Raw genomic sequence first — 15148 nt, 5'->3', positions numbered from 1 at the left:
TTAAAATAAAAATAAAAATAGACTGAACATTTAATAGCAACAATTTTGTCAAAGAATGCAAAATGATTTACAATTTATTCCGTCGTTTCTTACGAAAAAACACCGTGCGACATTTGAGTGGAGAATGCGCATTTCTATCTGTGAGACGCAAGATTTGAAACGCAACATCTCGAGGACGCACGCATGCGCACTGCAATGCTCACGAACACGTGTTATCCGAGCACGCGCTCATTTATACTGATTTGAAAAAAGTTACTCTAAAAAATAGGCTAAAAATGCGTTTTTGTGTATTATTAAAATAAATATTACTAATATATATACATTACATAATTGTATAAATATTGTTACACATCTCTCTCTTTCTCTCTCAATTATAGAATAAAAGATTTGATTAATTTATATATATTTAAATACAAAGAGAAAAAGGAATATTTCAAAAAGACTGATTATATATAATCAAATAATCATAATAATTTACACGTATTTAATAGTGATATTTAAAGTAATTTTTTTTTACATAACAACATATTATGTTTTATTTTATTTCATTAAAAATGATGTTTATTGCAAAAAAAGAGAATTTGTATTTGTTAATGCGCCATTGTATATCCGTCAACGTTATCTCAAATATATTAGCAATATTTATCTATTATTTTTTCTGTCCATCAATATGTTTTATAAAAATACTTCAATCTTTATTATTGTGAAATGCGCAAAGATATATAGTCTTCATATATTCGCAAACCACGATGTGTCATCGTTGACGTTTTTTGAAGAACGCAATTGAAGTTTTAATGTTGTAGTTTATTTTAAGTCTAAAAGAAATCTTCTTATTGTTATGTACATATTTTACTTTATCAACCTACAATCAATATATAAATTTTTTTGATACAATTAAGTTAACATCCTCGTTATTCTCATCATAAACAAAAATGAACGCTATAAATACTATCAATAAAAGTGAGTGTAACAAAAAGACAGAAATGATTGTGTGAAACATCTCTATTTCTAAAATATTGTCAAAATTTTTTTAGAACAAGCATAAACTATTTCTTAAAGACCGTTCAAGTATTAACGTTATATGTTGGTACAAAAAAGCGTAAGATATCATGTCCGAAGAAAGGTAAAGATCTGAAGAAGCGAGATCAATCTTTTACAAGTACGTAAGTAAAAAAAGTTAAGGATGCCGAAAGGAAAGATTCTCGGCGTGCGCGCGAAAGATTTTCAGGAAGACGCTCTTTCGGATGCATCGGCTGCTCGAAAACTCGTCGATGTATCCGATGTCTGAGGGGGAGTACAGAACAGGTTTAAGAACGCTGTGGCCAACCGAACTTCAAATCGGCTCTTCTACGGCCGAGAAACGGAAATGGTGTTTCAAAATCAATTCGTCGCTTTTGCTATGTCACATATTTATGAATTCAAGCTACTGCAATTTCGATGAGAGTTCGGATGTCGCGCGATGAATAAGAGAAAGGTTGATATTGAATTCTGTGTTGATTTAACAGTAATGAATAGAAGTTGATCATTGATTGAAATATGCATACTATAATTTATGAATTACATATAATATATTAATATATAATAAAAAAATGATGTAATTTCGATTATATAATATCTTGATATTATAAATACAAATTTGATGTTATACAAGATAAGATAAGAAAATATATATAGATAAGATGAGAAAATTGTATTTTATGCTAATATTTGCAGATAAATATAGAGATTACTTTGATATCTCGATAACATAGAAACATAAACTCACTGAAATTGTACCGGTTTTAATTCCTAGTCTCTGACATGCATACGATCGTAAAATACGCGAATACGATTATCGTGCGCGACGACCTGTAACTCTACGCAACAGCTGTGCACTATGAAAATAATCGTATAAAATTATAGAAGAAACTGTCATCATAAAGAAAGTCTTCACTATGCAAATTATATTTGATGAAAAGTATAAATATCTCTAAAAACATATAACTCATTGTCAAGGGATATTTCTTGCAAAAGCAAAGATAAATTAAATAAAGTAAAGAAAGAGAGAGAGAGAGAGAGAGAGAGAGAGAGAGAGAGAGAGAAAGAGCAAGAGAGAGTACTTGTAAAGGAATGATAAAAATAATCCAATAATTGGCTGAATTAGAAAGTGGCTTCTTGTCAGAATTTAAATGGATTAACAAGCGATTAACGCACGTAGTTTGGGAGTTATTTTCAATAAAACACCTTCTCCGTGACAGAATTCACTCACTTTTCCATGATATTAATTAAAACAAACATCTTGCATATATAAAAAAAGGCAAATCAAATTTCCCTTTCGTCTTAAGTACACCCTTTCTCACATTGTCGATCAAGATCGCGGATGCTCGTTATGCAAAATCCTCAACTACAAAAACTCCAACTCTCAGAGATTCACTCCGATGCGGAATATCCTGGTGACGGGATTCGCGGTGTCCTCTCTCGATCGTATAAATGGAAAAAAAAAGGAGAAACGGAGAAGCGAAAAGAGAAACAGATATCAGGGCGATTTCACCACCTGCTAGAGGACGATCTGGGTGCACTCGCGGACACGGCTGACATGTACGGCGCCGTGGCACGTGGCACGCCGTCGCATGTCCTGGCTCTCTCTCTCTCTCTCTCTCTCTCTCTCTCTCTCTCTTTCTCTCTGGCCGGCAGGATCACCGCTCGCTCGCTCGTGTGGCGGCAGCGGGAACCGGGAACGCGTGCAGCAGCAACGGCCGGCGTTCGGGCGCTCCGCGTCGCGACTGCCGGCGTGCGCGGCGCAGCTAAAAAATCATACGATGACCTCATCCACACCGGCTATGCTCTCCTCCTGCCCATGTCACTATGCTACTAATCGTCCTGAAAACGTCGCTCGTCGTCTGCGCCGCCGACCGCCGACGCCGTTTTCTACAGATTGCCGCGCCGCGATATCGCTTATCTGCTTTTATATAGCGATCTTTAATATTGTTGCGTCGATTCTTTTTTTCTTTTCGATTTAGCACCTCACTTTTGAAAGAAATATTTCGATATAAATATTATGATTTTGAGGATAAATAACCTTCCTTGAGAGAGAGAGAGCGAGCTCCAAAATGAGACTAGTCTTAATGAATTTAGTAGTTTGAGTTGTAAAAGATCAAAATAATTGTGGCTTAATTAAGCTTCTTTAATTGACAAAAATACAGTTATCAATAACATTTCATCAATGTGCGCGAAATCGGAAAATAGCGCGCGATCCTCGTGTATCCTTATTAAAAATATGTATTACGAAAAACATAATTGATACAAATAATCCAGAGTACATACCTCTGTTTGGACGACGATGGTGGTTGATAGACCGATTATACTTTCGATTACAACTTGAGATACCGCAGAGATGATGCCGGTCCCCGTTTGTAGACACGCAGAAGCATCTGCATCTGACAGTTCTGCGTATAATGTTCACAATTACACAATGTTCGACACAGTCACTGGGATATTCGATATTTCACAATTCGCGATAATGTTTCGCGCGCAAAAATTCACTTTTTCGTAACACTCGCGAGGAAGACGCCGACTCCCGAGATCCGCACGCACGTAAATGCGGCTACTTATTCGAAATTTATCGAACGGCGCTGCGATCTGCGGTTCTCGTATCGAAACCGAAACTCGATACTATCGATACGTGCGGTACAATATTTCACTCAACTCTCTCCTTTCTCCACGCGACACGCGCGACAGAAGGGAGTTAATATTTTTGTCTCTCGCGGTCGTGAAATCGTATTGAGGTTAAGATATTGTCAATAACAGAGACGTGTAATATATAAAAAATCGAGCATTAGTATCGAGTAGTGTTTAATTTAAAAATGCCAGGTACACAGAGGCTGACATCCTACCGACTGCCACGAGATCTGACACTGGGTGGAAATATTAAACCTGAAAGGCCCAAAAAGGTGTATACACCAAATCTTAATGTGCAGAGGAACAAGAAAAAAGAGTATGAACTATATTAAATAATGGATTATTTTACGACATATGTTATAAATGTTAAAGATAAATTCATTTTTAGCGAAGTAACACCAGCTCAAGTTGACGTTACAAAACCAAAGGAAAAAGATCGAGGAAGAGGACGAGGAAATGCAAGAGGAAGAGGAAGAGGAGACGGCAGGCATGGAAGGGAAAAGGGAAACATAATACAAGTACATACAATATAGACTAAATGTCTTTCAATTTGTAGCATAAATCATAATCTGTATATATATATATATATATATATATATATATATATATATTTTGTTTTACATGTATACATATATATTTTAGTCTGTGGGCATATGGTCGGAAGGAATACATTCAGTACCTACTGTTAGTAGAAGATCCTATGGTTCTAGTAGTAGTAATAGTACAGGTCCTAAAAACTATCTGGAAAAATCAAAGCTAAATATAAATAAATTTACCAATAATGCAGATGAAGAAAAATTCAAGGATCTATTACATAATGATTTTGATGATATAAATCCTGATGAAAAGATGGATCCTATTGTACTGCCAAGAATTATAAAAGAAGAATTTAATGATGAAGAAATTGACAAGAAACCAGTCATCTTGGAAAATGGTGAAGGTAAGAATATAACTTCTCTTCTAATTTTATCGAATTCTTATATATACTCTTCTCTTTCATAGTTGTAAATATAAAAGAGGAACCTTCAAGCGAGAAAATTAAAAAAGAAATTACTATATCCCAAATAATCGAAAACAAAAGTAATCCTTATGTATTAATGCAGGTAAGACATATTTTGTTGCAGCTATTGATATAATTATTGTTCATAATTAGTTTAAGATTTTATTAATAGTTTCCAGACTGTTGGCAAGATTTAGAATTTAATAAAGAAGAATCAAAGCCAAAAGTATCAAATGACTTGATTACTCATAATGAAAATGAAAATGACAATAAAGCAAAAAATGAGCATCGTGGTTTGAATAGTTTAAAAAATGGTTTATTAGGCAAACTTGAGATTTTGAAATCGGGTAAAGCAAGATTATGTATTGGCAATAACTATTTTTCTGTCGACACTAATGTACAAGATTTTCAACAGGTAAATCGTATTTTAATAACTCTTAATCCTCAATATACAATATTTTAGCGCAATTATTTATAAAATTGTTATTATGTTTTAGGAGCTTTTAGCTGCAAAAGTTAATACTGTATCATTAACTGGTGATCTTGTTAATCTTGGTCCAGTAAACAATCAATTAGTTTGTTTGCCAGACTTAGAAACTATGTTGAAAAATTCTTAATTAAATCTTTAAATGTATAATCTTTAATAAAAAGTTTAGAAGTGTAAAAAAAGGATGTTAACTGGAGGAGATTTGTGAGCAATATATGTAATACGGATTATAATTATAAGTAATTCTGTATTTTCTTTTCCAGTGTACTAGAGAATTATGTAAGATAGTAAATAAATTACATTACATTCCATAAATTCGGTATGGCGATTCTGATGTCTAGAAGAAATTAGGAGTCACTGTAAAATAGAAATGACTATATCATTCGGGGGCATATGCTGAGGTTTCTGCAAAGTAGTTTTTGATAGTTCTTGTATGAGTTGTGTGCCGTAACATTATTCTATATACTATTTATTGTATTCTCTAAACATTGCATTAAGGACTAAACTTTATACAAATAAACACAAATCAATCGCTGTATACAAGCCCTACTTTTTTTTGACGTGCTGAAGAACTGAAGTGTGAAGAACTGTGTGTACAATTAATAATTAGATAAATCAGATTAGAAAAAAAATCTTTTATTACATCAGCCTAAATAGAATATCTGTATCAGCATGAATAAGTACACTGTGTTTAATATTACAAGAAAATCAATCTGTAAATCTGAATGGAGAGTGTAAAAAAATTAGATATTAGAAAATCTTAATCATACTTTTCCCGAATGTGTTTATATAAACACTACTTGATAATCTCTTCATCAATAGTTTGATCTTTCGAAGGGATTGAGTGAAATATATATAAAATATATATATATATATATATATATATATATAGAAATAATCCAATTGTATGTAATATGAAACGAAAATGATATTTGTAATAAAATTAGAATGCTTTACGATACAGAGATATCTTCATGACACACGTTATTCTCAATCACTTCGTTCAATGCTATGCCCCTTTTTCATACTCTTTAGTGCTTTCTCTCGAAGTTTCTTTTCCAGTTCCTCCGTATTACCTTCACTTACATCAGACTCATCTGATTCCGCTACCTTCTTCTTCTTATGTTTTCTATGCTTCTTGTGCTTCTTGTGCTTCTTATGCTTCTTTTCCTTCTTCTTCTTCTTCTCTTCCACTTCACTTTCCTGAAAAATATCAGAATTTGATAATAAAAATGTTTTTAAAAGAAAACATATTTGTTGTATTTAAATACAAGTCGTTACCTCCGATTCGCTGGTACTAGTTTTTGCCTTTTTCTTACGCTTCTTTTTTACTTTCTCATCGTCTGAGCTGTCGTCAATTTTCCTTTTCTTCTTCGTGTCTTTATCTCCGAGATCATCCTCTTCTGAGCTGGAATCTCGTTTGGATTTTTTTGATTTGGATTTAGATTCATCTTCACTTGTCGAATCCTTTCTAGATTTTCGTGATCTAGATTTTTCCTCGTCTGAGGAAGTATCTCTCCTTTTCTTTATTTTCTTGGGCTCTTCATCGGAACTCGAATCTTTCTTTGATTTTCGAGATCTTGATCTGTCATCTTCGTTTCTGGTTCTTTTAGATTTCTGCTCTTCCTCACCCGAAGAAGAATCTCTACGCGATCTTTTTGATTTTTTAAATTCTTCTTCTATCTCCTTTTTTGAACGTTTTCGTGAATCATTTTCAGCAATTTCACGTTTTCTATCCTTTCTATCTTTGCTGCGATCATCTGTAGAATCTATATCGTAAAATATTAATTAAGTTTATATCATATTATTATATTTTATTATATAACACGCATTTGTTCTTCACCAAATTTGAAAAAAAAACTTACCAGTTCGATTGGTATCTCTAGCTTTTTTATTTTTATCTGAATGTTTTTTATCATCTTCAGAATCTGAACTAGATCCAGCTTTGCTTTTATCAGATTTATCTTCATCTGTCGATGCTTTCCTCGACCTCTTCGGTTTCTCTAGCTTTCTCGATTTTCTCTTGCCTAATAAAAGTAAAATAAATATATTTAAAGGAACGGAATATTGATATTAATTATATACAGTTAAATAAAATGTATATTTTACTTTCGCCATCACTATCCTCACTATCTGTGGAACCATCACGCTTTTCTCTCTTTATTTTTTTGGCCACTTCTGTAGAGTTCTTCGATGAAGATTCTAGCGATTTCTGAGCAGACTTTTTATATTCTACTATCAATTTCGTCGTTTTCACAGATTTCTCATCTTTTTTTAAAGGAAAAGCATCTCCAGTGGTGAAATTTGTTTCTCCAATTTTCGGCGATTCATCCTTGATATCTTCTCTGAAAATAAATTATACGTAACATCGATAATATTACCTGTAGCATATCGAGAATAATATTCATGAAATAAATATTTTGTGACATACTTAATAGTTTGTTTAATTTTAATTGCTGCTGCCACGATGTCTTCGGTCTTCTTAAACGGCGAGGGTGTACGCGACAAGCTCTTTGAAAACTGGAAAAATAAGAGAAAAGTTTTATAAAAGAATTCAATTACATACATAGCATATATATAGAATAACAATATAGAATTTATTAAACTTACTCTGTGTCTGGTAATAGGAAGAGCAGCAGCTTGAAGTTTCTTAGGAGAAACACTGGATTCCGATTTTTTCGCGACAACAGGTTCGATCTTCTTGATCTCCTTTTCTGGCCGCTTAGGTTGTTCCTCCTTCACCGTTTTCTCTTTCTCCTTTTTCTTAGAATCATCTGCGTGTTCTCTTTCCCGCTTCTCCTGAGATGTTTTGCGTTCGATTGATTTCCTGTAGACACAGAATATACATACATTTCCTGTAGACACAGAATATACATACACATATATGCACACAATCTGTAAAAAGTTATTCAACTAATGATAAACGAATACACCACACGCAATATCCGTATTGCACATATACATATCCGCAGATTTATCATTATTATCATCATCCACCACAATCGAGATTCCGTAAAACCAAGTATCGTGTTCAAAGTGGAAATCTCACTCACCTAAGTGACTCGTCCCCATTGCTAGAGGAACTACTCTCGCTACTTTCCGAGCTACTCGATTTAGACCGGCCGTTTCGCAATTCTTTTCGCGATCCTGTATCAGGCGGCCTTTTAGTTTTCTCATCCACTTTTCTGTCCCTTGCCTTATCCTTGACCTCCTTCGAACGATCGGGAGACCGCTTCCCCTCTCTCGAACGATCCACCGATGACCTCTGATCCTTAGATCTCGATCTACGATCTTTGGATCTAGATCGACGATCCTTATCCCGTCGTTCTCTGGATCGCTCTCGTCTACTTGATCTGTCGCGCGAGGAAGATCTATCGTACCTGCTCGATCGATCCCGTCCGTCCGGTGAATGACGTCGGCTGCCACGGCGATCGGGTGATCGACGTCTGTCGCGTCTCTCCGACGATCGCCTTCGACGATCTAATGATCTTCTGCGACGCCTATCTTCGGGACTCGGTGACCTACGACGATATCTTGTCGGACTTCTGCGCGGAGGGCTGCTGGAACAATTTTTCATGTATGCGAAATATAAAAATAAAATTCGTTTACTGTGCAAAAAAAAAAAAAAAAAAAAAAAAAAATAAATATATATATATATACTGACATATATATACTGACCTACGTCTATTAAGTGGTCTGCGTACAGAAGGTGGCCGCATGCCGCGGCTGCCGCTGTACCGATCCAATCTATCTCTTTCTCGCTCCCTTTCACGCTCTCGCTCCCGTCTTCTGTCACGATCTCGATCCAATGATCTTCTAAAGTAAGAAAAAGTAAAGAAATTTTTCATTTTTGTAAGATAGTTAATTGAAAATATTTCTTCAAATAAAATTATGTCGATTATCATTAATTTAAGAATATAATCGTTATAATTTAAACGTTTTAACTTTGAAGAATTATATTGAAAAAATCAAATAGTTATCAGCATTGCGCAATTCGTCATATCATCTCGAATATATCCTCGATATCGTCTTGAATTTAATAAATATAACACAAATAGTTTTTATATACAATTTGTAAATCTCACCTTCGATTCCTGTCTCTATCGCGTGATCTGTCGCGTGATCTATCTCGCGATCTATCTCGTGACCTGTCTCGCGATCTATCCCGTGATCTATTTCTGTCTCTGTCCTTGGACCGACCTCTGTCCTTACGTGGCGAAGGGCTTCTTCTCTTAGGAGCTGACTTTCTCTCCCGACTAGAATCGCTATCGCTACCGCTATCGTCCTTATTAGTTTTTCGGTAAGATCTCTTAGCTTGTACGCCGTCCTTTTTCTTTCGTATCTCGAAATCGTTCTTATCTTTCGCATCTTTTTCTTCTTCGGATTCTGAGCTACTGCTCGTAGTACCGTCGCGTTTTCTATTAGAGTCCGCATTGTCTTTCCGTTTATCCGGGGATTTCGAGCGAGACTTGGAAGATTTCGAGTCGCTCGAATCAGATCTCGATTTCCTCGACTTGCTCCTATCGTCGCTCTTGGATCGCGATTTCTTGGATCGCGATCGCGATCGTGATCTCGGTGATTTGGATTTGCTTCGCTTTGACTTGATGCGATCCTGCGACCGTGACTTGGTCCTTCTGGATTTAGATCGAGATCTACGGGATCTTGACTTGGAGTGCGACCGTCTCGACTTCGAAGCAGGCGATCGCGATCGACGCGTCTTCGAATCCCGGCTAGGTGATTTAGACTTAGATTTCTTTGAACGATTCACTGGCGATTTAGATATAGATCGCGATTTTCTCGCTGATTTGTCCAGCGATTCTGGCGAAGGTGTACGATTATTCTTTTTCTTTCCATCAGCGATGCTCATCAATTTGGCTTGCAATCTCGATATTGCTACTGCGGCCTCCCTGCAAATATATAAGATTTCGATTTTTTTTTCTTTTTAAGTCGATAGTGTATTCTAATCATATATAAATATAATTTATATTGCTTACGGCTTAGTTTTAACTGGCATCAAGGGTATGGCATTTTCCGGTTGCGGCGAGTCCTCCCGTTCGATCTTAGCTTCAGGCATATCTTTTCCGTTATCTTTCAACGAATTTTTACTTGGTGATCTTGAAACGGATCTTCTTTTTCGGCTCGATCGATCGCGATCTCTATGTCGATCCCGTGATCTGCTCCTTTTATTTCTATGTAAAAAAATATAAAAACACAAGAGATATATAAATATAACTATATATACTTTTTGAAAACTTTATTTTCCTCAATGATGTAATACCTGTCTCTATCACGATCCCTACTTCGATCTCTTCTACGCTCCTTCGACGAGCTGCTATCCTTCTCGTCTTTTTTCACTTTACTCTCCGCGTCATCTTTTTCCTTTTCGCGCTCCTTTTCTTTTTCTTTCTCCGCCAACGATGCTTGAAGCTTCTCTTGTTCTTCCTAATTTGATATATTATAACATAATGTAAAACTTGTTTGCAACTTACAAGATATCGTTTTTTCACAACTAATATAAGTAAATTGAAATTATGTCATCCACTGCATTACATTGAACTGAACATTTCACTGAATATCAAAATATAGTAATTCAATTGTTTATTTATCTTTTAGAAAACTTCATAGAATATTCATATTCAAAAATACTTATACATTTATATTATACAATATTTATATGTAAATCAATGTATTGCATAAAAAATTGTATATATTTATTATACACTTATTAATTATGTATTATTATTTATTATATATTAATTGTATATAATTGTATAGATACAAAATAAAAAAAAAAATATTAAATCAAAATAAGATATAAGCAATAAGAAAATCGACTAATCACTGTCAAGTATTCTCATGGATTGTAAAATACAATAAAAAATGTTGATATGTTTGTCTATGTGTTGTGGCCTTTAAAACTATACATTATTCAAATGCTAAACATGGCTAACTGTATAATAGTATCTAACAGTAGCGACAAGTAAAATTTATATTTATATAGTTATTTATATAATAAAATTTATCATGTAAATGTGTTACACATGTATGTGAATTTGTTGAATATTTGGTGAGTTGAACTCATACACAATGTTACTATATAAAATCACGCAATATTATATATATATATATAATATAAATATAAACATCAAATAGCCATATTTAACTATACTACATGTTTATGAATACAAATTTTAAGATAAAAATTGATAATTACCAAACGTTTTTTAATCTGATCCTTTTTTTGTTGCAAGAAAGCCTCGGGAATGCCCGTAACACTTTCTTGAGCAGAGACCAGAAGGTCCCATAATTCACCCATAAAAGAACGGGCATTCCTGCCGTTCAGGAAACCTGTTAAGTTGATCTGCATTTTTCGGGGGTCGGGAAACTGTAAAATATATTGAATCCAAATTTAATTTTCTATATGCAAGAACAACAAAAAATAGTGCTTCTAAACAAAATTTAATGATAAAAAGATACTACGTTAAATTTTGATTGAGATTTGACAAAAAATACTTGTATTCCTATTGTTATCCGAACTGCTTTTCCCCCTCGAAAAAGCAGATATTTATTACGTCTAAGTGTGCCTTACCACCTTATTAGTGCCGTTGATCACTCTTTTGTACCTGTATTAAAAAAGTTACATGCTGGAGGAGAAAAAATTATGATAAATAGCACAAAGTAGATCAATACCTCATAACTCTTCATTGATCTTAATATTTACACCATTATGGTGTATGTGCTGAAACGAGAGAAAAGCATATATCTCGAATATCCGGCGAAAACATCCGCCTGAAAATCGTAGAGATAATGTCGTATAAAAGGATCACCTTTTCACCAACCTGTGACAGTGACAAAGAGTCAAACGTCATGTGTAGGGATACCACCGGGCGCTGTTTTCGCCTGAATCATGCCGATACGTGACCGACAGTATGTCCGGAAGAATATCGAAGTCCTTTGCAAACCGAGGTCCAGTGTTAAGTAAGCGATGGTGCTCGATTTTGCTCGACTTCGACATCGGCGTTTCCAACGGAGAAACCGTAGCTCGCGGCAAAAGATGAAGCTTCCAAAAGTCCCAAAGTGCCATCTGCAGAAGGATGACGCCATCGGGAAACTGAAGATCCTTGGACGATCCTCGAAAGCTGCAAGGCTTTCGAAATCTCGTAGCTCACGATGACAAACTACCTCGGTCGAGGTAGCTGGCCGAATAGAAGCGACGTCCATTGCAGCAGACGATGATGGTCGATACTGCACGGCAAGACATCGCGCGCAGCTCCGGGAAGGGAGAAGCAGGAATCAGGAGCGTGATGTGACGAAAGGATCATCCTGCGACGTGGCTGACGATGTTGACCTGTAGTAGCTGCAGCGATGACGTAGCTGCTGAAGCTGAAGCTTTGCGGCGGTTCTAAGGTGACGTTGAGATACCAACTGCCACCACAGCTGACATTAGGGCTGACGGCTGATAGAAAGGCAGCCAATCGGATGTAGAGAGGAGCACATCCGAATGCCATTTGGACAAAAGGGTTGAGCCCCACCAACGGTCTCTACTTATACTAACGGGGAATTCAAACATATATGATAAAGATTGACTTTATATAGTTTGATATGGCAGGATCAGCTACAGATCAATTTTTTCTGTTTTTTTTTTTTTTTTTTTTTCTTTTGTCGAAAGTGGATATGCTTGGAAGGAAATATATGGGCCGATTAAAAACGAGGAATACTGAGGAACGATGAAATTTATGGATTTCAAATAAAAAAAAAAAAAAAACAATGTGGCAAGTAAAATAGAAGATAACATCTGCCTCATTGCTTTGTGTTATCCAAACTCAGCACATCATGCAAAGTTTGGATAATGAATGCTTGCGATTTGTACGAAAACATCGTGCTGAAATAATGTATATTTAACGGTTTCCTATAATGATGAGGGGAAAAAGCCAAGTGAACGCATTACTGACATTATTGTTTTTTCACGAGCTAGTTGCATTAAAAATCTATTCCTAATTAAATTTTGCTCGATTAAATGCAATGTATCTCTTACCTTCTCCTCAAGCTGATTATACACAAATTCTACCACAACGTCGTCTTCCATTCCTAGAATCTGTGTAATCTTCGTTGTAATCCATGGTTTAATAACATCAAGTTTTACTTTACTCATATCCACCTATGACAAACGCATTAAAGCTTTATAATATTTTATATAATTTTAAATCAGTAACATTTATATGCATTCATATATATACATATATATACATATATATATATATATATATATATATATATAAAGTTTTAATCGATATTCTTCTTTTTAAATAACTTTTTAGTGTACTATAAGTTTTTAAAATTATAAATCTTTTAGATAAAATAATAAGATTAGAAAAATTCTGCAGAAAAAAATAAGTACTTAACAATTTACTTGCTGTTATTACCTTGAAGCAATTTCTTTAGTTTAATAATCTAAACTATTTGTTTAAACTATATATATATATATATATATATATATATATATATATATATACTAAGTAAATCCACAACAGATATACAAACATGTTCAAAGAGTATAACATTTTTTTAAATATAAAAAATTATTAATTTTAATTAATTTTAATATTAATTACTTTTTGTGTCAATGAATCTCCGAATTTCATTTGTTTAAGAAGCTTCTTCTCCTTGTCACTGAACCTTGTATCCTGCGAAGCAGTTGTCCCCTGAAAAACAAAAGCGTAGAGAGAACGAGATAAGATCCCATATAAAAAAAAAATAAATAAATTTTTGTGATTCATATTAAAAATTGCAAATTATTAACGTCTAAATATAACGAAAAATGTTCTTGGCTGAGAATTTAGTTGATTACTTAGCAAAAATATAGAGGATGATCATAATTTGATTTCTGGCAAGTTTCCAATTTTTTTCTTCTAATTTTCAAATTTATAATCTATTGAAATAATATTTCTCTTTCCAAAGTTAAATAGAAAAAAAAAAAAGTTGTCATCCATTTATACACTTAAAGCTGCTTAGCAAAAAATCTATTTTTAGTCATTAAAATGAAAATTGCTAATGAATTGAAATAATTGAGAAAATGGTAAATTTCAGATGTATTAAAGATTATGTAAGAAAATAATATGAGATACTAGTGCTGATTTCCTTACTGTGTACATCATTTTGGCAACGTGCAACACAAGCCCGGAACTTGGCAAGATGGGTTGTACCTAGTCAGCGAAATGCTCCGAAATATCAAAATCGAAAGCTTCCTCTCTGCGATAAGAAATGAATCAATTAAACTGGAACAGTCGCACTAATCGTCGCCAGTGATCGACGAACGTTCAATCAACGACGAGCGTATTTACGAGTACGATACCTGAAAGTCACACACAGACGCGGAAACAATCAGAGTTGATGCAGTCCACACTAATATGGCGGTCGTGCCGTTAGATCACGCAAATTGCGCGCGCAGCAATCATGATGCACAAAAATCTAGGGTATTTCCATAGAGACGCTTTTTCTCGCGCATGCGTAGATTAAAAATATATCTATAGAAGCAGAAACATTCATGACATAGAGTCGTAGAGTATATTAGAAAATAAAACTAGAATTCCACTTTTTCAAGAATCACAAAGGCTGCGTTTCACTAAGCGATCACAAACATTATATCTGTTTAACTTTCGGTCTAACCGAAAGTTAAACAGACACACATAAATGTTCGTGATTGCTTAGTGGAACGCAGCTAAAGAATAACATGGCGTAATAGTTTTTAAAATAAAATATTTCAAAAGTATGTTTTTATTAAGAAGAGGAATATACACAATTCATCAGAGTTACATATTTTTATTAACCTTTATTTCATTATCACAGTTAAACTTGAAATAAAACAGATCATCATTTACTATACATATAAAAAAAAAAAAAAGAAAAACGCGCATACGTATAATTTATATCTTTATAAATGTCATTACATTGTTTCGCTAATAAAATAGGAGCTTTATATTGATTGAAGGAAAGGTATTCTTACA

The 15148-nt window shown here is 34.3% G+C and overlaps 2 protein-coding genes across 7 annotated transcripts; one reads left to right on the top strand and one right to left on the bottom strand.

Annotated features, from left to right (window-relative positions):
- Positions 1-3674: 3674 nt before the first annotated feature.
- Rpiiic53 (RNA polymerase III subunit C53) lies at positions 3675-5459 on the top strand. The gene is made up of 6 exons (XM_072910861.1): positions 3675-3973; positions 4046-4175; positions 4300-4597; positions 4660-4760; positions 4830-5072; positions 5155-5459. Exons 1-6 carry the CDS (start codon positions 3843-3845, stop codon positions 5272-5274), a joined length of 1023 nt encoding a protein of 340 aa, XP_072766962.1. The 5' UTR covers positions 3675-3842; the 3' UTR covers positions 5275-5459.
- Positions 5372-14585, bottom strand: Srrm1 (Serine-arginine repetitive matrix 1). 6 transcript variants are annotated; one of them, XM_072910842.1, is made up of 16 exons: positions 14497-14585; positions 14288-14393; positions 13757-13846; positions 13180-13302; positions 11359-11529; positions 10423-10586; positions 10139-10333; positions 9230-10051; positions 8823-8960; positions 8198-8704; positions 7755-7971; positions 7576-7664; positions 7254-7489; positions 7010-7171; positions 6426-6913; positions 5372-6347 (listed from the first exon to the last, which is right to left on the bottom strand). In XM_072910842.1, exons 2-16 carry the CDS (start codon positions 14297-14299, stop codon positions 6135-6137), a joined length of 3627 nt encoding a protein of 1208 aa, XP_072766943.1. In that variant the 5' UTR covers positions 14300-14393; positions 14497-14585; the 3' UTR covers positions 5372-6134. The 6 variants fall into 6 exon arrangements, with proteins under 6 accessions (XP_072766943.1, XP_072766949.1, XP_072766944.1 ...); XM_072910848.1 differs by having other exon boundaries at positions 8525-8704; XM_072910843.1 differs by having other exon boundaries at positions 8198-8701.
- Between the last annotated feature and the right edge of the window lie 563 nt (positions 14586-15148).

The sequence above is a fragment of the Anoplolepis gracilipes genome, chromosome 2 (genome assembly GCF_047496725.1).
Source record: "Anoplolepis gracilipes chromosome 2, ASM4749672v1, whole genome shotgun sequence".
Taxonomy (NCBI): domain Eukaryota; kingdom Metazoa; phylum Arthropoda; class Insecta; order Hymenoptera; family Formicidae; genus Anoplolepis; species Anoplolepis gracilipes.
Note: the sequence above shows the minus strand (reverse complement) of the source record. Positions and strands in the feature narration are given on the sequence as shown.